The 21,636-nt window shown below is 52.5% G+C and overlaps 1 protein-coding gene across 2 annotated transcripts in view; it reads left to right on the forward strand.

Moving 5' to 3' along the window:
- LOC147100438 (CMP-N-acetylneuraminate-beta-galactosamide-alpha-2,3-sialyltransferase 4-like) overlaps positions 1 to 21,636 on the forward strand; it is a 163,550-nt gene that overhangs the window by 117,362 nt on the left and 24,552 nt on the right. Inside the window, exons 4-7 of one of the 2 annotated variants that reach the window (XM_085968162.1) lie at positions 4,500 to 4,590; positions 8,551 to 8,595; positions 9,828 to 9,896; positions 10,017 to 10,117. In XM_085968162.1, the coding sequence (XP_085824288.1) occupies positions 4,500 to 4,590; positions 8,551 to 8,595; positions 9,828 to 9,896; positions 10,017 to 10,117 (306 nt within the window). The remainder of the gene's footprint in view (positions 1 to 4,499; positions 4,591 to 8,550; positions 8,596 to 9,827; positions 9,897 to 10,016; positions 10,118 to 21,636) is intronic. The other variant, XM_085968163.1, reaches the window with a different exon arrangement.

The following is a 21,636-nucleotide window of genomic DNA, read 5'->3' on the forward strand; positions in this document are numbered from 1 at the left end:
CGACCGAAAGGGTTAAATTAGGAGGTCAAGTTGTATAAACTTGGCTTGTGTTTATAAGGTGCAGGATTGATCGATCTGAGCTGTTTACAATGATTTAAAGGATGTGTTAGAGTAGCTACAGAGAAACTCTTTCCTGTGCAGGGGGAATACAGAACAAGGTGAGATAATCTTAAAGTTAGAGCTAGGCCATTTAGTTGTGAAATTACAAAGCACTTTTTCACGTAATCCACTCCACAGGCAGAGAACATAAGAACATAAGAAATAGGAGCAGGAGTAGGCCAATCGGCCCCTCGAGCCTGCTCCGCCATTCAATAAGATCATGGCTGACCTGATCCTAACTGCCAATCTACTATCACAGAACCATCTCCTGAATCTAACAGAATTAGACACACGAAATAGGAGCAGGATCAGGCTACACGGCCCCTGGGCCCGCTCCGCTACCCACAGGGCCATGACCGATCCGAACCTAGACTCATGTCCAAATTCCTGCCCGCTCCCCGTAACCCTTAATTCCCTTTTCTACTAGGAAACTGTCTATTTCTGTTTTAAATTTATGTAATGATGTAGCTTCGACAGCTTTTTGGGGCAGCATATTCCATGGACCTACCACCCTCTGAGTGAAGTAGTTCCTCCTCATCTCAGTTTTGAAAGAGCAGCCCCTTATTCTAAGACTATGCCCCCTAGTTCTAGTTTCACCCATCATCTGGAACATCCTCCCTGCATCCACCCGATCCAACCCCTTCATAATCTTATATGTTTCAATAAGATCGCCTCTCATTCTTCTGAACTCCAATGAGTAGAGTCCCAATCTACTCAACTTCTCCTCATATGTCCATCCCCTCATCCCCGGGATTAATCGAGTGAACCTTCTTTGTACTGACTCGAGAGCAAGTATGTCCTTTCTTAAGTATGGACACCAAAACTGTATGCAGTATTCCAGGTGCGGTCTCACCAATACCTTGTACAACTGAAGCAATACCTCCCTATTTTTATATTCTATCCCCCTAGCAATGAAAGCCAACATTCCATTGGCCTTCTTAATCACTTGCTGCACCTGCATACTAACCTTTTGAGTTTCGTGCACCAGGACCCCCAGATCCCTTTGTACTTCAGTACTTTCCAGTTTCTTGCCATTAAGATAATAACTTGCTCTACGATTTTTCCTGCCAAAGTGCATAACCTCACACTTTCCAGTATTGTATTCCATCTGCCAAATCTCTGCCCACTTACTTAGCCTGTCTATGTCCCCTTGCAGGTTTTTTATGTCCTCCTCACTCACTACTTTCCCTCCCATCTTAGTATCATCTGCAAACTTTGATGTGTTACACTCGGTCCCCTCCTCCAAATCGTTAATATAGATTGTAAAGAGTTGGGGACCCAGCACTGACCCCTGCGGAACACCACTGGTTACTGATTGCCAGTCTGAATATGAACCATTTATCCCAACCCACTGCCTTCTGTTAGATAGCCAATCCTCTATCCATGCCAGAATATTACCCCCAATCCCGTGATTTTTTATCTTAAGCAATAATCTTTTGTGTGGCACCTTGTCAAATGCCTTTTGGAAGTCTAAATACACTACGTCCACTGGTTCACCTTTATCCACCCTATATGTTACTTCCTCAAAGAACTCCAGCAAATTTGTCAAACATGACTTCCCCTTCATAAAACCATGCTGACTTTGTCTTATTAAATTATGATTATCCAAATGTCCTGTTACTGTCTCCTTAATAATGGACTCCAAAATTTTACCTACCACAGATGTTAGGCTAACCGGTCTATAGTTTCCAGCCTTCTGTCTACTGCCCTTTTTAAATAAGGGTGTTACATTAGCAGTTTTCCAGTCTGCCGGGACCTTTGCTGAGTCCAGGGAGTTTTGGAAGATTATTACCAATGCATCCACAATCCCTACCGCCACTTCCCTCAAAACCCTGGGATGTAAGCCATCAGGTCCAGGTGATTTATCCGCCTTGAGTCCCATTATTTTACCAAGTACTACTTCCTTAGTGATTTTAATCGTATTTAGCTCCTCCCCCCATAGCCCCCTGCTTGTCAAGTGTTGGGATATTCTTGGTGTCCTCTACTGTAAAGACTGATACAAAATATTCATTCAGTGTTTTTGCCATCTCCATATTTCCCACCATTAATTTCCCGGTCTCATCCTCTAAGGGACCAACATTTACTTTAGCCACCCTTTTTCTTTTTATATAACTATAAAAACTCTTACTATCTGTCTTTATATTTTTTGCTAATTTACTTTCATAATGTATCTTCCCTTTCTTAATCAATCTTTTTGTTATTTTTTGCTGTCTTTTAAAGTTTTCCCAATCCTCTATCCTCCCACTAGATTTGGCTACCTTATATGCCCTTGTTTTTAGTCGAATACTATCCTTAATTTCTTTACTTAGCCACGGATGGCTGTCTTTTCTTTTACACCCTTTTTTTCTCAGTGGAATATACTTTTTTTGGAATTTGTAAAATAACTCCTTAAATGTACACCACTGATCATGTATCGTCTTATCCTTTAACCTATTTTCCCAATCCACTTTACTCAATTCCGCTCTCATACCTTCATAGTCTCCTTTACTCAAGCTTAGCATGCTTGTTTGAGATACAGCCTCCTCACCCTCTAACTGAATATGGAATTCAACCATGTTATGGTCACTCATTCCAAGGGGATCCTTTACTAGGACATTTTTAATTAATCCTGTCTCGTTACACAGGACCAGATCTAAGGTTGCTTGCCCCCTGGTTGGTTCAGTTACATACTGCTCAAGAAACCCATCCCTAATACACTCAATGAACTCATCCTCAAGGCAGCCCTGCCCAATTTGATTCGTCCAATTTATATGATAGTTAAAATCCCCCATAATTATAGATGTTCCCTTATTACAAGCCTCAACTATTTCCTGATTGATACTCCGTCCAACCGAGTTGCGACTGCTCGGAGGCCTATATACTACACCCACTAGTGTTTTTTTCCCCTTATTATTCCTTATCTCCACCCAAACTGTTTCATTATCCTGATCCTTTGACCCAATATCATTTCTCTGTATTACAGTGATTCCTTCCTTTATTAACATAGCCACCCCACCTCCCCTTCCTTCCTGCCTGTCCTTCCTGATTGTTAAATAACCTGGTATGTTTAATTCCCAGGCATTGTCACCCTGCAGCCATGTTTCTGTAATGGCCACAAGATCATACCCATATGTAGCTATTTGTGCCTTTAACTCGGCTATTTTGTTACGAATGCTACGTGCATTCAGATAGAGAACTTTCAAATATGTTTTGTGACACTTAGTTCCTGCTATTGCCCTTTTTATTACTTTACCTTTTACTCCACACCTTCTACCCCTTCCTGACACGCTCTGGTTTTTAATTTCCCCACTGCTACCTAAGTCTATGACCTTCTCTGTTGTCATTTGTATTATTTGCTCTCTGGGAACCTCCCCCCCACTAGTTAGTTTAAAGCCCTCTCTACAGCCCTAGTTATATGATCCGCCAGGACTCTAGTCCCAGCACTGGCCAAGTGAAGCCCGTCCCAACGGAACAGCTCCCTCCTGTCCCAGTACTGGTGCCAGTGTCCCAGGAAGCAAAACGCCCGTTTTACCCACTTCCTGCCACAGCCTCCATTTCTGCATGAGACACGGTGCTACTCTCCACTTACCGATGTTTTGTGCATAATGGACAGTTTCTTCTGTACAAAGGAAACTTTTGAGGTAGCTGATGCAGCATGCAGTATTCCACCTCCCACTGTACAAGCTCCCAGTGGCCGAGGGACAGGAGCTTTATTGCAATGAATAACTGTGGGCATGTTGGCAAATTTTGCCTGTCTGAAGGCGCAGGTACTGAAAAATGTAGCCTTTTATATTTTGAACTTCAGCTTACCCAGAGTGGTAAGAAATTGAGGCGTTGCTCTTTGAGAATTACTTTCAAAGTTTACAACTCCCAGCAGTTTAATGGAAAGATGTCTTAAAAGAAAGAACTTGTATTTATATCGTGCCTTTCACGACCTCAGGACGTCCCAAAGCACTTTAAAGCTAACAAAGTACTTTTGGAGTGTAGTCAGTGTTGTAATGTAGGAAACGCAGCGACCAATTTGCGCTCAGCAAGCCCCCACAAACAGCAATGTGATAACGACCAAATAATCTGTTTTTGTGATATTGATTGAGGGATTAATATTGGCCCCAGGACGAACTCCCCTGCTCTTCTTCGAATAGTGTCATGGGAGCAGACGGGACCTCGGTTTAACGTCTCATCCAAAAGACGGCACCTCCGACAGTGCAGCACTCCCTCAGCACTACGCTGGAGTGTCAGACTAGATTTTTGTGCTCGAGTCTCGGGAGTGGGACTTGAACCCACAACCTTCTGACTCCGAGGCGAGAGTGCGGCCCACTGAGCCATGGCTGTATGGTTTCACTGCATATTATATGCACCCCACTGGGAGGTGGATGAATGGAACAGCAGAAATTAATCTTTCCTTATCTCTTTTTTTATAGATTGTTCTAAGAATTTTCGGTTTCTGTTGCTTCTTACAATTGTTATTGTGACGGTGATCCTTTCCCATCTGACCCTCAAGGTGAATTTTCAGTAAGTCGCTCCTTGGAGCTTCCTTCCAACACTCCTAGCGTTATTGGGGTTGGGAATTGAACAGTGCTGCATGCCCGCTGCATTAAAGGAACCCCTTAATTAAGAAGGTTGTGTGGACAGACCAGAGAAGCTGGGATTGTTCTCTCGGAGCAGAGGAGGTTAAGGGGAGATTTAATAGAGGTGTTCAAAATTATAAGCAGTTTTGATAGAGTAAATAAGGAGAAACTGTTTCCAGTGGCAGGAGGGTCAGGAACCAGAGGACACAGATTGAAGGTGATTAGCCACAGAACTAGAGGGGAGATGAGAAGATTTTTTTTATGCAGTGAGTTGTTATGATCTGGAATGCGCTGCCTGAAAGCAGATTCAATAGTAACTTTCAAAAGAGAATTGGATAAATACTTGAAAAGGAAAAAAAATTGTAGGACTATGGGGAAAGGGCAGGACTAATTGGACAGCTCTATCAAAAGCCGGCACAGGCATGATGGGCTGCTTCTGTGCTGTGTGATTCTATGAAAACCTGGCATCTGAGTGTGCCCATGGGGTGTACTGCCTGGAAGAGCTGGATTTCTCCCCTGTTTCTGGTCGGGCATTTTATTATAATCCTCTTCATCAAAAATTAATTTTACTAAAGCCCCACCTTGTCCTTTTGGTGAAGGTGATCAATTTCTGCTGTTAATGTTAGGCGATGCGTTGTAGCTCCATGGCTGTGGGTCTTTTATATTAAAGAACGGAACAATCCTCTTGCATATTTTCTCCCTCCCCATGGCTGCTACTTTACTGCAGGCAACCCCTTTTAATTGTTGCATCAACAGGAACGGCACCATTTACTGGCCCATTCCATTTCAGATTCTCGCTTTCAAGAAAAAACTTCCTAGCATTTTGCACCTGGTATAACAACAAAAACAACTTGTATTTGTATAGCGCCTTTAACGTAGTAAAACATCCCAAATTTGACACCGAGCCACACAAGGATAAATTAGGGCAGGTGACCAAAAGCTTGGTCAAAGAGGTAGGTTTTAAGGAGTGTCTTAAAAAGGAAGGAGAGGTAGCGAGGTGGACAGGTTTAGGCAGGGTATTCCAGAGCTTGGGGCCTAGGCAACAGAAGGCACGGCCACCAAAGGTTGAGCGATTATAATCAGGGATGCTCAAGAGGGCAGAATTAGAGGAGTGCAGATATCTCAGAGGGCCAGAGGAGGTTACAGAGATAGGGAGGGGCGAGGCCATGGAGGGATTTGAAAACAAGGATGAGAATTTTGAAATTGAGGTGTTGCTTAACCGGGAGCCAATGTAGGTCAGCGAGCACAGGGGTGATGGGTGAACGGGACTTGGTGCGAGTTAGGACACGGGCAGCCGAGTTTTGGATGATCTCAAGTTTACATAAGGTAGAATGTGGGAGGCCAGCCAGGAGTGCATTGGAATAGTCAAGTCGAGAGGTAACAAAAGCATGGATGAGGGTTTCAGCAGTGGAGAGCTGGCACGGACTTGCTGGGCCGAATGGCCTCCTGCTGTGCCGTTATGACTCTATCACTATGAAGCTATGAACTGAGGCAGGGGCGGAGACGGGTGATGTTACGGAGGTGGAAATAGGCGGTCTTTGTTATGCTGTGGATATGTGGTCGGAAGCTCATTTCAGGGTCAAATATGACACCAAGGTTGCGAACAGTGTGGTTCAGCCTCAGACAGATGTTAGGGAGAGGGATGGAGTCAGTGGCTCGGGAACGGAGTTTGTGGCAGGGACTGAAAACAATGGCTTCGGTCTTCCCAATATTTAATTGGAGAAAATTTCTGCTCATACAGAAGTCGGACAAGCAGTCTGATAATTTAGACACCGTGGAGGGGTCGAGAGAAGGGGTAGTGAGGTAGAGCTGGGTGTTGTCAGCGTACATGTGGAAACTGACGGTGTTTTCGGATGATGTCGCCAAGGGGCAGCATGTAGATGAGAAATAGGAGGGGGTCAAGGATAGATCCTTGGGGGACACCAGAGGTAACGATGCGGGAGCGGGAAGAGAAGCCGTTGCAGGTGATTCTCTGGCTACGATTAGATAGACAAGAATGGAACCAGGCGAGTGCAGTCCCACCCAGCTGGACGACGGTGGAGAGGTGTTGGGGAAGGATGGAGTGGTCAACCATGTCAAAGGCTGCCGACAAGTCAAGAAGGACGAGGAGGGACAGTTTACCTTTGTCACAGTCACAAAGGATGTCATTTGTGACTTTGATGAGAGCCGTTTTGGTACTGTGGCAGGGGCGGAAACCTGATTGGAGGGATTCAAACATGGAATTGCGGGAAAGACGGATACGGAGTTGGGAGGCAACAACACGTTCAAGGACTTTTTAGAGGAAGGGGAGGTTGGAGATGGGGCGGTAGTTTGCAAGGACGGAGAGGTCAAGGGTTAGTTTTTTGAGGAGAGGGGTGATGATGGCAGCTTTGAGGGAGAGGGGGACAGTACCTGAGGAGAGAACCATTAACAATGTCCGCTAACATGGGAGCCAGAAAAGGAAGTTGGGTGGTCAGCAGTTTGGTGGGAATAGGGTCGAGGGAGCAGGAAGTGGGTCTCATGGACAAGATGAGCACAGAGAGGTCATGAGGGGAGATCGGAGAGAAACTGGAGAAAGATGCGAGTTCAGGGCTAGGGCAGGGGGGAACCTTAGAGCAAGTTTGGCCCAGTGGGCTAGGGGAAGTAAGGGAAGTGGCAGAGGCAGCTGAACGGATGGTCTCAATCTTAGAGACAAAGAAGTCCATGAGCCGCTCGCACTTGTTGTCGGAGGTGAGGGTGGAGGAGACAGGGGAGAGGGGTTTAAGAAGACGGTTAATAGTGGAGAATAGAAGCTGGGGTTTTATCTTTGCATTCCAGAATGATTCTCCTGGTGTGTTCTGATATCTCTAATATGAAATGAGCTTGAAGGAACCTACACTGGGCTTTGGGACTCATTAGTTAGCTGCTGAGCTTCGATGATTCTATCTATAGCGAGTCCTGGGTCAGTGACTTTGTTTAGTCATTCCTGAGAAAGAGCTGCTTCTGTTGGCTTAACCACATCCTGTGCTCATGGTGTGACGGTTACACTTAAACTCTCATAAAGGTGATGGATGGCATCCGCTGTCCCATCAAACACTCCCCAGCGCAGGAACAGCACGGGTTAGATACAGAGTAAAGCTCCCTCTACACTGTCCCATCAAACACTCCCAGGGCAGGTACAGCACGGGTTAGATAGAGTAAAGCTCCCTCTACACTGTCCCATCAAACACTCCCAGGGCAGGTACAGCATGGGTTAGATAGAGTAAACCTCCCTCTACACTGTCCCATCAAACACTCCCAGGGCAGGTACAGCATGGGTTAGATACAGAGTAAAGCTCCCTCTACACTGTCCCATCAAACACTCCCAGGGCAGGTACAGCACGGGTTAGATACAGAGTAAAGCTTCCTCTACACTGTCCCATCAAACACTCCCAGGGCAGGTATAGCACGGGTTAGATACCGAGTAAAGCTCCCTCTACACTGTCCCATCAAACACTCCCGGGGCAGGTACAGCATGGGTTAGATACAGAGTAAAGCTTCCTCTACACTGTCCCATCAAACACTCCCAGGGCAGGTACAGCACGGGTTAGATACCGAGTAAAGCTCCCTCTACACTGCCTTAAGAATGTGCCTCAGCCACTGCCTTGGAAGAGCGCCCCCTACTGCAAGCGTGGTAGCTTTCCATTTTCCAGACCAGCCTTCCTATCACTGATTGCAATATGTTTGCCATTTCAGTGCTGAAATATGGACTGCCTACTGCTTTATGTCCATTTAAAAGTGGTGGTGGGTCTGCTTCTTGAGCCGCTGTTAGGTAGGGAATTCCATGATTTTTGAGCCAGTGACAATGAAGGAATGGCGATATATTATAAGTTGGGATCGTGTGTGACTTGAAGCGTAATTTAGAGGTGATGGTGTTCCCATGAACCTGCTGCCCTTGTCCTTCTAGGTGCTGGAGGTTGTGGGTTTGGGAGATGCTGCCGAAGAAGCCTTGGTGAGTTGCTGCAGTGCATCTTGTAGATACATAGAAACATAGAAGATAGGAGCAGGAGTAGGCCATTCGGCCCCTCGAGCCTGCTCCGCCATTCAATGCGATCATGGCTGATCATCCAAACTCAGTACCCTGTCCCTGCTTTCTCCCCATATCCCTTGATCCTTTTAGCCTTAAGAAATATATCTAACTCCTTCTTGAATATATTTAATGAATTGGCCTCAACTGCCTTCTGTGGTAGAGAATTCCACAGGTTCACCACTCTCTGGGTGAAGAAATTCCTCCTCATCTCTGTCCTAAATGGCTTACCCCTTATCCTTAGACTGTGACCCCTGGTTCTGGACTCCCCCGCCATCGGGAACATCCTTCCTGCATCTAGCCTGTCTAGTCCTGTTAGAATTTTATAAGTTTCAATGAGATCCCCTCTCATTCTCCTAAACTCCAGCGAGTATAAGCCCAATCGACCCAATCTCTCCTCGTATGTAATTCCTGCCATCCCAGGTATCAACCTGGTGAATCTTCGCTGCACTCCCTCCATGGCAAGAACATCCTTCCTCAGATTAGGCAACCAAAACTGCACACAATACTCAAGGTGTGGTCTCACCAAGGCCCTGTACAACTGAAGCAAGACATCCTTGTTCCTGTACTCGAACCCTCTCACTACGAAGGCCAACATACCATTTGCCTTCTTAACCGCCTGCTGCACCTGCATGCTTACCTTCAGCGACTGGTGCACAAGGGCACCCAGGTCTCATTGCACTTCCCCTTTTCCCAATCTATTGCCGTTCAGATAATAACCTGCTTTCCTGTTTTTGCCACCAAAGTGGATAACCTCGCATTTATCCACATTATACTGCATCTGCCATGCATCTGCCCAATCGCCCAACCTGTCCAAATCATACTGGAGTTTCTTGGCACCCTCCTCACAGCACACACGCCCACCCAGCTTTGTGTCGTCTGCAAACTTGGAGACATTCGATGGTGCGCACTGCAGCCATGGTGGTGGAGGGAGTGGATGTTGAAGGTCAAGCATGAAATGGATTGAGACTGCCCAAAGCCATTTTACAGAGGGCCCTCGCAGGCAGCAGTGGGAGGGAGTCCTCATCCCATCAGAGTGGGCTGGGCTGGGTTGACGACCGGAGCTGAAAGCTCAGGGTTTAATGAGCTGCGCCAACCAGTTCCCATCGCTCAGGAAGTGCGAGCTTTTTTGTTGGTTAAAATTTGTCTCTGTTTAGTTACAGTGTGGAAGAAACGCGATGCCAACTTGGGTATTCAAACACACGCAGCAAGCGGGTAATATCAAAGTAAGTCACCCTTTGTACCATCTCCATGCGTTGAGCTCCACTCTCCCCGTTTCATTGCTGCAGATTTTCTCTGATTGTGCCTCTGCCAGTTTTAATCTCCTGTTTTCATTTTACTTTCAGCTTCACCAGAAACACTCAATTATTTTTAAACTTAAACGATATTTGGTGGATGCAGCAAGGCTCTGCGGTCAATGAATTGCCGTACGGAATTAAAGGCAGCGGTGAGGAACCTTTGAACGCTCTGCTTGATTTCCTTTCCTCGTACTCAAAATAAATAGAGACGGAGGGGGAGGGGGGGGGGAGAGGGGGGAGAGGGGGGAGACAGGGAGAGTGAGACAAATCTCTTCGAGTGTTGATGTCAGGAAGTTGAGGTTTTTTTGCTCCTGGTGTTTCCAGCAGACATCTCCCCGCATCACTCGGATAGCTTCTGCTTTGGTAGAATCACCATCCGATCACGAGGCAGAGTGGGTCGGTGAAGGGCCTGTGGTAAACCACTGTTGTTGTTGTTGTTGTTACACACTGTTGTACCTATGCATGCCTCAACATGTCTCGGCTGGCTCCACCCACAGGCCCAGGTATAAAGGTGATTGACCTGCAGCCCCCTGCCTTCTTGGAACCCAGTCAACCACGAGAGGCATGCTCTGTTCTTTGCTAATAAAAGCCTTTAGTTACTCTTTTAACTCTCAGTCTTTTATGAGTAATTGATAGCGCATCAATTTTATTAGCAAAAACAAAATGTCGACATTTGCTGAACAGCAGGCTGCTGCACCAAACGCTGAACAGCAGGCTGCTGCACCAAACGCTGAACAGCAGGAGCTGCTGCGAGCCCTCAGACCAACATGCCTGGACCTAGACCCCCAAGAAGCGGGTTCGGCTACCAAATTCGCGCATTGGCTGCGTTGCTTCGAGGCCTACCTGCAAGCCTCAACTGTGACCCTGGACGAAAACAAGTTGGAAATCCTGGCCTCAAAGGTGAGCCACCAAGTTTATACAATAATCCAGGACGCGACGACCTACGCGGCGGCTATCGGTCTGCTAAAAGGGCAATACGCACGCCCGGTAAATACGGTCTATGCCCGGCACCTCTTAAGATCCCGCAGACAGCAGCCCGGGGAATCGGTGGAGGCCTTCCTACGGGCACTACGGATACTCGGCCAAGACTGCGACTGCAAAGAGGCATCAGCCGCAACACACACGGAGGGACTGATCCGAGATGCTTTCGTTGCGGGTCTAAGGTCCGACTACTCCCAGCAGAGACTGTTGGAAAAGGGAGAAATAGACCTGAGAAAGGCAGTGTCCCTCGCGCTCTCGCTCGACGCGGCCCACAGGAATATGGACGCCTTCTCCCCTAACCGCTCCGCAACGTGGACGCCACAACCTTGGGTCATGGGACCGCCACCTTCAACTGCTGCTGCGATGTCTAAGGCACAGAAATGTTATTTTTGTGGCCAGGCAAAACACCCCAGAGCACGCTGCCCGGCGAGAAACGCTACCTGCTCCGGCTGCGGGAAGAAAGGACACTATGTCAGCGCCTGCAAAAGTAAAACCGCTAACGCCAGCAGCGCCGCGTGCGAACCGTGGGGGCAGCCATCTTGTCCGCCATCTTGGGCTCCCCCAGCCACGTGGGGATCGGGACCATGGGCGCCGCCATTTTGTCAGCCATCTCGGACGTCTCCAACTTCAACCACGGGGGACCCGGACTCAACCACCGCCTCATCTGACGACCACATTGACTCGCTCGACCATACGCTGGCCTCCGTGACGCTGGACCAATCTCTCCCTCATCAACTGTCCAGGTCCATGATGGACATTAAGGTAAACGGCCGCGCCACTACCTGCCTTTTTGACAGCGGGAGCACGGAAAGCTTTATCCACCCCGACACGGTGCGCAGTTACTCTCTCCCGGTCCTGCCGACGCGACATCGGATCTCTTTGGCTTCCAAAGCCCAGTCAGCGGACGTCGGTGGCTACTGTGTAGTGACCCTTTCAGTAAGGGGCACAGAATACAAAAATTTTAAACTCCTGGTCCTGCCCCATCTTTGCGCTGCCGTTCTACTGGGGTTGGATTTTCAGTGCAACCTTAAGAGTGTCACATTAGCGTATGACGGACCCCTCCCCCCACTCACAGTCTGCAGCCAGCAGCTTTTAAATCGCCCGCCGCGCACCATTTGCAGCCTCTCCACCCTTAAAGTCCCCCCCCCTCCTTGTTCGCTAACCTCACCCGTGACTGTAAGCCCATCGCTACCAAAAGCAGGCGTTACAGTGCCGGGGATAGGAGCTTCATTAAATCCGAGGTAGCAAGACTCCTGAAGGAAGGGATTATTGAAAGTAGCACCAGCCCATGGCGAGCACAAGTGGTGGTAGTGAAGAGTGGCGAAAAACAGCGCCTAGTTATTGACTACAGCCAGACGATCAATCGCTACACCCAGCTAGATGCATACCCACTCCCCCGCATATCTGACATGGTCAATCAGATAGCACAATACCGGGTGTTCTCGACGATTGATCTGCAGTCGGCATACCACCAGCTCCCCATCAGGGCTGAGGACCGCCAGTACACAGCTTTTGAAGCTGACGGTCGTCTCTACCACTTCCTCAGAGTGCCCTTCGGCATCACCAACGGGGTTTCAGTCTTCCAACAGGAGATGGACCGGATGGTCGACCAGAACGCGCTCCAGGCCACTTTCCCCTATCTAGACAACGTCACCATCTGCGGCCGCGACCAGCAGGACCATGATGTTAATCTAGAGAAATTCCTCCGTACGGTCCAGCGGCTGAACCTAACATACAACAAGGACAAATGTATGTTTCGTACCAAGCGCCTTGCCATTCTTGGCTGTGTAGTGGAGAACGGAGTCATCGGCCCCGACCCCGACAGGATGCGCCCCCTTATGGAGCTCCCCCTCCCCCACTGCCAAAAAGCACTGAAGAGATGCCTAGGGTTTTTCTCGTACTATGCTCAGTGGGTGCCGAACTATGCGGACAAAGCCAGACCCCTCATCAAGTCCACCTCCTTCCCCCTGACAGCAGAGGCCTGTGCAGCCTTCACTCTCATAAAAGGAGATATTGCAAAGGCCACAATGCACGCAGTGGATGAGTCCATCCCTTTCCAAGTGGAGAGCGACGCTTCCGACTTTGCCCTAGCTGCAACCCTTAACCAGGCGGGGAGACCCGTGGCCTTTTTCTCAAGGACCCTCCAGGGCCCCGAGATTCGACACTCCTCTGTCGAAAAGGAGGCCCAGGCCATTGTGGAAGCTGTGCGACATTGGAGGCATTACCTGGCTGGAAAACGATTTACCCTGCTCACTGACCAGCGTTCAGTAGCTTTTATGTTTAATAATAAGCAGAGGGGCAAAATCAAGAACGACAAGGTCTTGAGGTGGAGAATCGAACTCTCCACCTACAATTACGATATCTTGTACCGGCCCGGGAAACTCAATGAGCCCCCAGATGCCCTATCACGTGGTACATGCGCCAACGCGCAGGTCGATAGACTGAAGACCCTCCACAATGACCTCTGCCACCCGGGGGTCACCAGGTTTTTTCACTTCATCAAATCCCGTAACCTGCCCTACTCCATCGAGGAGGTCAGGACCATGACCAGGAACTGCCAAATCTGTGCCGAGTGCAAACCGCATTTTTATAGGCCAGACAGAGCAAGCCTGATCAAAGCCACGCGCCCCTTTGAACGGCTGAGCGTCGATTTTAAAGGGCCCCTCCCCTCCTCTGACCGCAATGTGTACTTCCTCAACATAATTGATGAGTACTCCCGTTTGCCATCCCTTGCTCAGACATGACCAGTACCACGGTCATTAAATGTCTGAATGACCTCTTCGCCTTGTTCGGTTTCCTTAGCTATATTCATAGCGACAGGGGCTCATCCTTTATGAGCGACGAACTCCGGCAGTACCTGCTCTCGAGAGGTATCGCTACAAGCAGGACCACCAGCTACAACCCCCGGGGGAATGGCCAGGTGGAAAGGGAGAATGCGACGGTCTGGAAGGCAGTCCTTTTAAACTTGAAATCTAAGGGCCTCCCGACCTCTCGCTGGCAGGAAGTCCTCCCTGCGGCGCTCCATTCCATTCGGTCACTGCTCTGTACAGCCACCAATGCTACCCCTCACGAGAGAATGTTCTCCTTCCCCAGGAAGTCCACATCGGGGACCTCGTTACCGACATGGCTGACTTCTCCAGGACCCGTCCTACTGCGGAAGCACGTGAGGTCCCATAAGACGGACCCCCTGGTCGAGAGGGTGAGCCTCCTCCATGCCAACCCTCAGTATGCTTACGTGGTGTACCCGGACGGGCGGGAGGACACAGTCTCCATACGAGACCTCGCACCTTCGGGTGCTCCCGAAACACCCCCCTCGCCATCCACCACTACCCACGCCTACCCCCAGTACGCTTACGTAGCGTACCCGGACGGGCGGGAGGACACAGCCCCCACACGAGATCTCGCACCTTTGGGTGCCCCTGAAACACTGCCATTGCCATCCACCACTACCCACAACCTAACCCCGCTAGACGGCATGCCGCAGCCCCAGGACCCGTCATTGACCACCCAACCACTCAATGAGACGCCAGACTCAACGTTGGATGCTGCACCATCACCGCCGCCACCACGACGATCAGGACGGCATACAAGGCCACCTGATAGACTTACTTACACGAACCTTTAGTACACTTCACCCCGCCGGACTCAATTTTAAACAAGGGGTGAATGTGGTAAACCACTGTTGTTGTTGTTGTTACACACTGTTGTACCTATGCATGCCTCAACATGTCTCGGCTGGCTCCACCCACACAGGCCCAGGTATAAAGGTGATTGACCTGCAGCCCCCTGCCTTCTTGGAACCCAGTCAACCACGAGAGGCATGCTCTGTTCTTTGCTAATAAAAGCCTTTAGTTACTCTCTTAACTCTCAGGCCTAGAAATTGAGTAGCCTTAGCGCCGCATTTGAGGCGCTAGAGGGCCTAGCGCCGGAGTTATGGCCAGTTTAGAAATTCCCTGGGGCCCTAGAATCGGCGGTAGACCGGTTGCGCTGCGCCGGCACCGATGACGTCATCGGTGTGCGCAGTGTCCCGGTTGCCATGCCGACGGGCCCCAGCGCCGAAATTCAGTTGCGGCCGCCTCGCCCGTGGCAGCTGCAACTAAGACTCTGGCAACAGAGTCTTACATCAGTTAGCGCCTGCGCCTTAAGGTCGCGCGGCGGCCGGCCGCTTTCCCGCCGGCCGCCTGCCCGCACGTCCCTCCCCGGACTCCTCCACCCCCCCCCGCGGAACAGATGCTTCCGGGCTGCGAGCCCGGCACTTCCCCGAGGTGCCGGGCTCATTTTTCTGATGAGTTTACCGGCCAGCGGGCGGGTGCAGGCAGCTCCTCCTTAACTGAAGGAGGAGGCCTGCACTTCCCGAGCCTGCCGCACCGCATCGGGCGCCGCAGCGCCGGAATAGCGCCGCAAAGCGGCAGGTAGCGCCCATTTTCAGGCGCAAACACCCTTCAGTAGCGCCGGCAGCCGTTTGGGCGCGGCGCTACTGAATTTTTGGCGCGCGCAGGGGGACTTAGCGCTGGCGCTAACTTTCCAGCGCTAAAGCCCTGGCGCGGCGCCAACTGAATTTCTAGGCCTCAGTCTTTTATGAGTAATTGATAGCGCATCAGGGCCTTCAGCCCTTTTCAATCTGTGGTCTCCAGAACTCCGAGCCAACCGTCTCCCCATGATCGCCTCCAACTCCCAACGAGTCAAATGTGCAGGCTTCACCCACCCATTATAGCCAGCCCCTTCCTCGCCCCGTGTGAAGGAATGCTCGACAGCGATGTGATTTATAGTTTTAAAGATGACTAGTTGACGTTCAGGGGAGTATCTCGCACATGTTTGCCAGCGCTGGGAATGGACCTGGTCAGAGGTGATCTCATGGACTGAGGCCACCAGGCAGACATTGCTTGCTGTTTTCATGCAGTGTGAGGATCTGCTCACAGGCTCATTGAGAGAATCTTTATAGAAACTGAGGTTCAGGGTGTGGGGAGAAGGTCCATGAGACACTCCTGGGAGGAGCAACTGAGGTTCAGAGTAGGGGTGGGTGGAAAGTCCCTGGCCTAGAAATTCAGTTGTTTGCGCCAGCCGTTAGCGCCAGAAAAGGGTATATTTCCGGCGCTAGCCACTTAGCGCCCGGGCGCCGCCGGATCTGCGCCTACGCCGAAATTCAGTTGGGATTTAGCGCCGGCGCAAAGTGTTAGCGCCCGCTCAGCTGCGCGCGCATCTTATGACGTCATTTGGGTGTGCAATGCCGTTTGTGCGCCCCAAACCGGAAATTCAGTGGCGCCCGCCCAATGTGGGCGTGGTGCTGTTAAGAACTGTGAAGTGGAACTCAACAGAGGCCCTGTGGGATTCGGGGAGCGCTAATTAAAGGGCACATCCACTCACCCATAAAGGCCAGCCATTTCACTGCAATGACTTTACTGCTTTGGATTTCTGGACAGAGAGCAAGGCACAGAGATTTCTGATTTCGGACAACATAGGAGAGGTATTTTTGGCTTCTAGCCAGTGCTTTGACATTTGCATCCTTGTGATTTGGCTGTTTGGAACTTTATAATGGGGGCTGTATGGGGTGCCAACCCTCAGTTGCAGCATTTTGTGCGAAGGGCTCGCAGACGCTGTGACAGAGGGCCAGCCATGCCTAGACGCAGAGGGGCCATCAGGCGTCGCCAACGTAGGCCTTACCCACTCAGGCAATACCGGCAGCAGGTGTCCTATCTCACCATGACTGCCGCGCATTGTGTGAAGAGGCTGCGCTTCAGGAGGGAGGTGGTTGCAGAGATCTGCCAGCTGCTTCGCGCAGATTTGCGGCCACAGCTCATGTGCAGGACATCTCTCTCGGTGGAAGTGAAGGTCACGGTGGCTCTCAGCTTTTATGCAAGCGGCTCCTTCCAAGCCGCTGCTGGGGACATTGCGAACATCTCCCAGTTCGCCGCGCATCGCTGCATCCGACAGGTCACCGATGCACTTTACGCGAGGAGGCACCAATTCATCTCCTTCCCCATGACCCAACACAAGCAGGAGCAGCGTGCAGTCGGATTTGCCAGGATCGCGGCCTTCCCCATGGTGCAGGGCGCCATTGACTGCACGCATGTGGCTATGCGGGCACCTATCCACAATGCCGAGCAATACCGCAACCGGAAGGGCTACCATTCCCTAAATGTGCAGCTGGTGTGTGACCACAGGCAGCGCATCCTAGCTGTCGATGCCCGCTTCCCAGGAAGCAGCCACGATGCCTTTATCCTGCGCCAGACTACTGTGGCTGACATGTTCCAGGCACAGCCTCCACCAAGGGGATGGCTTATCGGGGACAAGGGCTACCCTTTGTGCACATGGCTCATGACCCCGCTCCGCGCGCCCAGGACCCCAGCGGAGCTGGCATACAACGAAAGCCATCAAGCCACAAGGAACCTAATAGAGCAAACGATAGGCGTCCTCAAGCAACGGTTCCGTTGCCTGGATCGTTCGGGCGGGTCTCTTCAGTATTCGCCGGATAGAGTCTCCCAGTTCGTCGTGGTGTGCTGCATGCTCCACAACCTGGCTATCCGCAGGACTCAGGCACTGCCACCTGACATTGCCCCACCACCTCAGGAGGACGAGCAGGAGGACCCTGAGGAGGAGGAGCACCAGGCCAGGAGGGAGCGACAAGGTCCAAGGGCCGTCCGCCGGGGGCTTATTGCTCGACACTTCTAGGCCCCCTGTCAGGGAATGGCCTGGGCCACTGAACGCAGCTGAAGGCAGCCGCTCCGCAAGCCCTCAGCCGGTTAACCCAACAACCACTTGAAACATGACACCTGCACATGGTGAATAAATAAACATCTTTATTTCAAAAACTCAGGGCCCTTCCCACATGGAAGAGCAAAACAGAGAAGACCCCCAAAAAACAGTCACAAACTTCTGTCACTCCCAAAACCTGGGGAGGACTAACAAAACATCAACATCCAAATGGCCTTCCTCACTGGCCTAACAAAAACAAGCCCCCCCCACAACACAAACACCCCCATAAAACCAAACAACATAATGCCCCCCAGAACAGAAGCCCCCGCATCACCCAAACCCTTGCTCGCCACACTCTATTCGGTGTGGCGAGAGGGCGAGTCCGTCGACAGCCGTCTTTTGCCCCGGCCCGTCCTGCTGCTGCGCCTCAAGCTGGGCCGTGAGGCTGTGGCGAGGCTGGGGGAAGGATCTTCAGGGCGACAAGGCGTCTCGCCAGATGCCCTTGGGGGTCGGCCTACACGAGGGCGGGCCCGGGAGGGGCCGGCTGGTGGCTGCTGCAGCTGTGGGTGGCCCTCTTCACTGCCTGCAGCAGCTCCTTGCACCCTGGCTGGGGGAGTGGCAGGCTCGCCTGCACCAATGGGGACAAGGTGGGTGATGCCAGGCGCGCGCTGCTCGCCAGACACACGTGCACTCGGGCGGCCTGGCCGGGGAGCAAGTGCGCCAAACTGTTGGTCGCCAGACCGGTGTGCGGCAGCAGGGCGGCGGCTGGCCTGGCGATGCCTCCGCGCCAGTGCGAGGGTGGCAGAAGTCAGTGCCCCAACTGCGCTGGCATGTGCCCGCATCTGCAGTGCCATTGTCTGCCCAGCACCTCTCAGCTGGCGACTGGCGTGCTGCGCTGCCTCGAGTTGTTGCACCCCCCTCTCATGCGCTGCCACAAGGAGCTCCACCCCCCTGGCGTACGCTGCTGCGATTTGCTCCAGCCCCCTGGCCTGGGATTGGCCGAAAGCCACCACACTTTGTGCGAGGCTTTCGATGGCGTGAGGCATCTGTGCCACCACCTCCATGAATTCGAGGTGCCGCCGCTCCGACGCCGCCGACATCTCGTCCAGGAGGCGCACCTCCTGGGCGACGTCCGAGTCCGGACTTGAGGGCGCCTCCCCCCTCTGGGCAGAAGGCTGGCGTGCCGCCGGAGCCTTGCCGCGTGCGGCCACGCCACTGGGAGCAGGTTCTGCCCTCCCCTCCACCGCCTCCCCCCTCTGGGCAGAAGGCTGGCGTGCCCCGGAGCCTTGCCGCGTGCGTCCATGCCACTGGGACCAGGTTCGGGGCTCCCCTCCCCCGCCTCCCCCTGGCTCTCCGGCACGCCAGACGTCTCCCCTTCATTGCCATCTCCTGGAGCGGAGGAGGGTTCCCCCGAGGTGGCGCCTTCCTGCTGCTCCTCGACGTCCTCCTCCTCCGAGGGCCTGGCTGTGTGGGCTTCAGGGAGCACCTCCTCCTCACCAGCTGAAAGCAGGAAGGCACAAGTGTAGCTTTAGAGTGAGGACAGGCCGACAGCGAGGGAGGCCGCACTGGTGCATTATGCGCATTTTTCGGCCAGTGGGGAAAGATGTAGATCTGATGCGCGAGGGCAAGGAGAGAGGTGCACCCGGTCCTGTCCTTACCAGTGGGTTCCAGTATAGGGTCTGCGTCGCCGAGCGCCACAGGCCCAGTCACCGGGTGACGCAGGAGTCGGGCCACCCTCTCTTCCAGAACCGTTAGCTCCTGGTAATCGCGAGGGCCTCCACCAGTGACACGCAGGCTCCTGGCGTTCCTCGCCAGCTTGGCCTGCAAGAGAAAGGAGGGCGTCTAAGTACAGTGTGGTGCCCCGTTGGTGTGTGTGAGTCCTCCCATGGTGGAATAGCTTGGACAGTGCGGTGCCCTGTTGCTGTGTGTGAGTCCTCCCATGGTGGAATAGCTTGGACAGTGTGGTGCCCTGTTGCTGTGTGTGAGGCCTCCCATGGTGGAATAGCTTGGACAGTGCGGTGCCCTGTTGCTGTGTGTGAGTCCTCCCATGGTGGAATAGCTTGGACAGTGCGGTGCCCTGTTGCTGTGTGTGAGGCCTCCCGTGGTGGAATAGCTTGGAAAGTGTGGTGCCCTGTTGCTGTGTGTGAGGCCTCCCATGGTGGAATAGCTTGGACAGTGTGGTGCCCCGTTGCTGTGTGTGAGGCCTCCCATGGTGGAATAGCTTGGACAGTCTGGTGCCCTGTTGCTGTGTGTGAGGCCTCCCATGGTGGAATAGCTTGGACAGTGCGGTGCCCTGTTGCTGTGTGTGAGGCCTCCCGTGGTGGAATAGCTTGGACAGTGTGGTGCCCTGTTGCTGTGTGTGAGGCCTCCCATGGTGGAATAGCTTGGACAGTGTGGTGCCCCGTTGCTGTGTGTGAGGCCTCCCATGGTGGAATAGCTTGGACAGTGTGGTGCCCTGTTGCTGTGTGTGAGGCCTCCCATGGTGGAATAGCTTGGACAGTGTGATAAGTGCAGAAAGAGCTATTGATTAACATGCAAGTGCCATTGCAGCGGGAGGAGGGCTGGGCATTAGACCTTTGATGTCCCTTTGGCCCTAATGGGAGGTGCACATGCAAGGATGAGGGGGACACTGGAAAGGGTACTCACCTTGACCAGCCGACATAGGTCATTGTATTTCTTGCGGCACTGGTCCGCACTCCTGGGAACATCGGAGTTGGAGGAGACCCTCCGGGCAATTTTGGTCCAGGCCTCCCTGAACTTGCTCCTGGGAGCCTTCCTGCCACTAGCCGGGCACACGACCCGTCTTCTCTTGCGCACCCCATGAAGGAGCACACCCAGCGCATGGTCAGAGAACCGCTGGGCTCTTTCACGGGCCCTCTCCATTACCTCCAGGCGTTGATTTGGGACACAACCAGTCCTGAGGCCTAGTTGCAGGGCTACAGCATGCAGGGCGTGGCTGCAGTCAAAGTTGACCCTTCCCCCTTTAAGAGCTGGCCGGCGTCAGGGTGTCTGCTGACACTCACCACATGATCGCACCTGCGCTGCGCCCGGAATCGGCGTTATCAGGCCGCATCGCCGGATTAGCGCCTGAACACAGGGTTCCAACGCCTATTGCAGCGCTCGGCCAAAAAGTTGGCCAAATCTACTGAATTTCGGCGAGGTCACCTGCACTTTCCGGCGGCCGCTAAATTTGCCGAGCGCCCGACTTTAGCGCCGCAATAGCGTCCGAACTGAATTTCTAGGCCAAGGAATTTATCCCTTTCTACGTTATGATTCCCAATAGTTCATGGTACCGTGGCCTAGAAATTGAGTGGGCTTAGCGCCCAATTAGTGGCGCTAGAGGGCCTTGCGCCGGACTTATAGCCGTTTTGCAAATTGACTTGGGCCTTACCATCGGCGTTAGCCGGTAGCGCTGCGCCGGCACCGATGACGTCATCGGTGTGCGCAGCGTCCCGGTTGCCGTGGTAACCCGGCCCCAAGCCCAAATTCAGTTGCGCCCGCCTCGCCCGTGGCAGGCGCAACTAACGAATGTGAAAAGTGTCCTTACACGCCTTTGCGCCGGCGCATAAAGGTGGAGCGGCGGCCGGCCGCGTTCCCGGCGGCCGCCTGCCCGCACCTCCCTTCCCGGACTCCTGCATCACCCCCCCTGCGGCCCTGATGAGTGTGTGCTGCGAGCCCGGCACTTCCCCGAGGTGCCGGGCTCAGATGTCGGGGGAATCCGCCGGACAGTTGTCGGCTGCAGGCAGCTCCTCCTTAACAGAAGGAGGAGGCCTGCAGTTCCCCAGCCTGCCGCACCGCATCGGGTGCCGCAGCGGGGGATTAGCGCCGGGAAACCCAATTCAACGCCCGTTTTCAGGCGCTAAAACCCTCCTTTAGTGCCCGCCGCCCTCTGGGGCCGGCGCAACCGAATTTTTGTCGGGCGCTGCCGCATTAACGCTGGCGCAAAATTTCTGGCGCTACAGCCCTGGCGAGCCCACAACCCAATTTCTAGGCC

Source organism: Somniosus microcephalus, chromosome 26 (genome assembly GCF_052327205.1).
Source record: "Somniosus microcephalus isolate GS21.2 chromosome 26, FLI_Smic_1.0, whole genome shotgun sequence".
Taxonomy (NCBI): domain Eukaryota; kingdom Metazoa; phylum Chordata; class Chondrichthyes; order Squaliformes; family Somniosidae; genus Somniosus; species Somniosus microcephalus.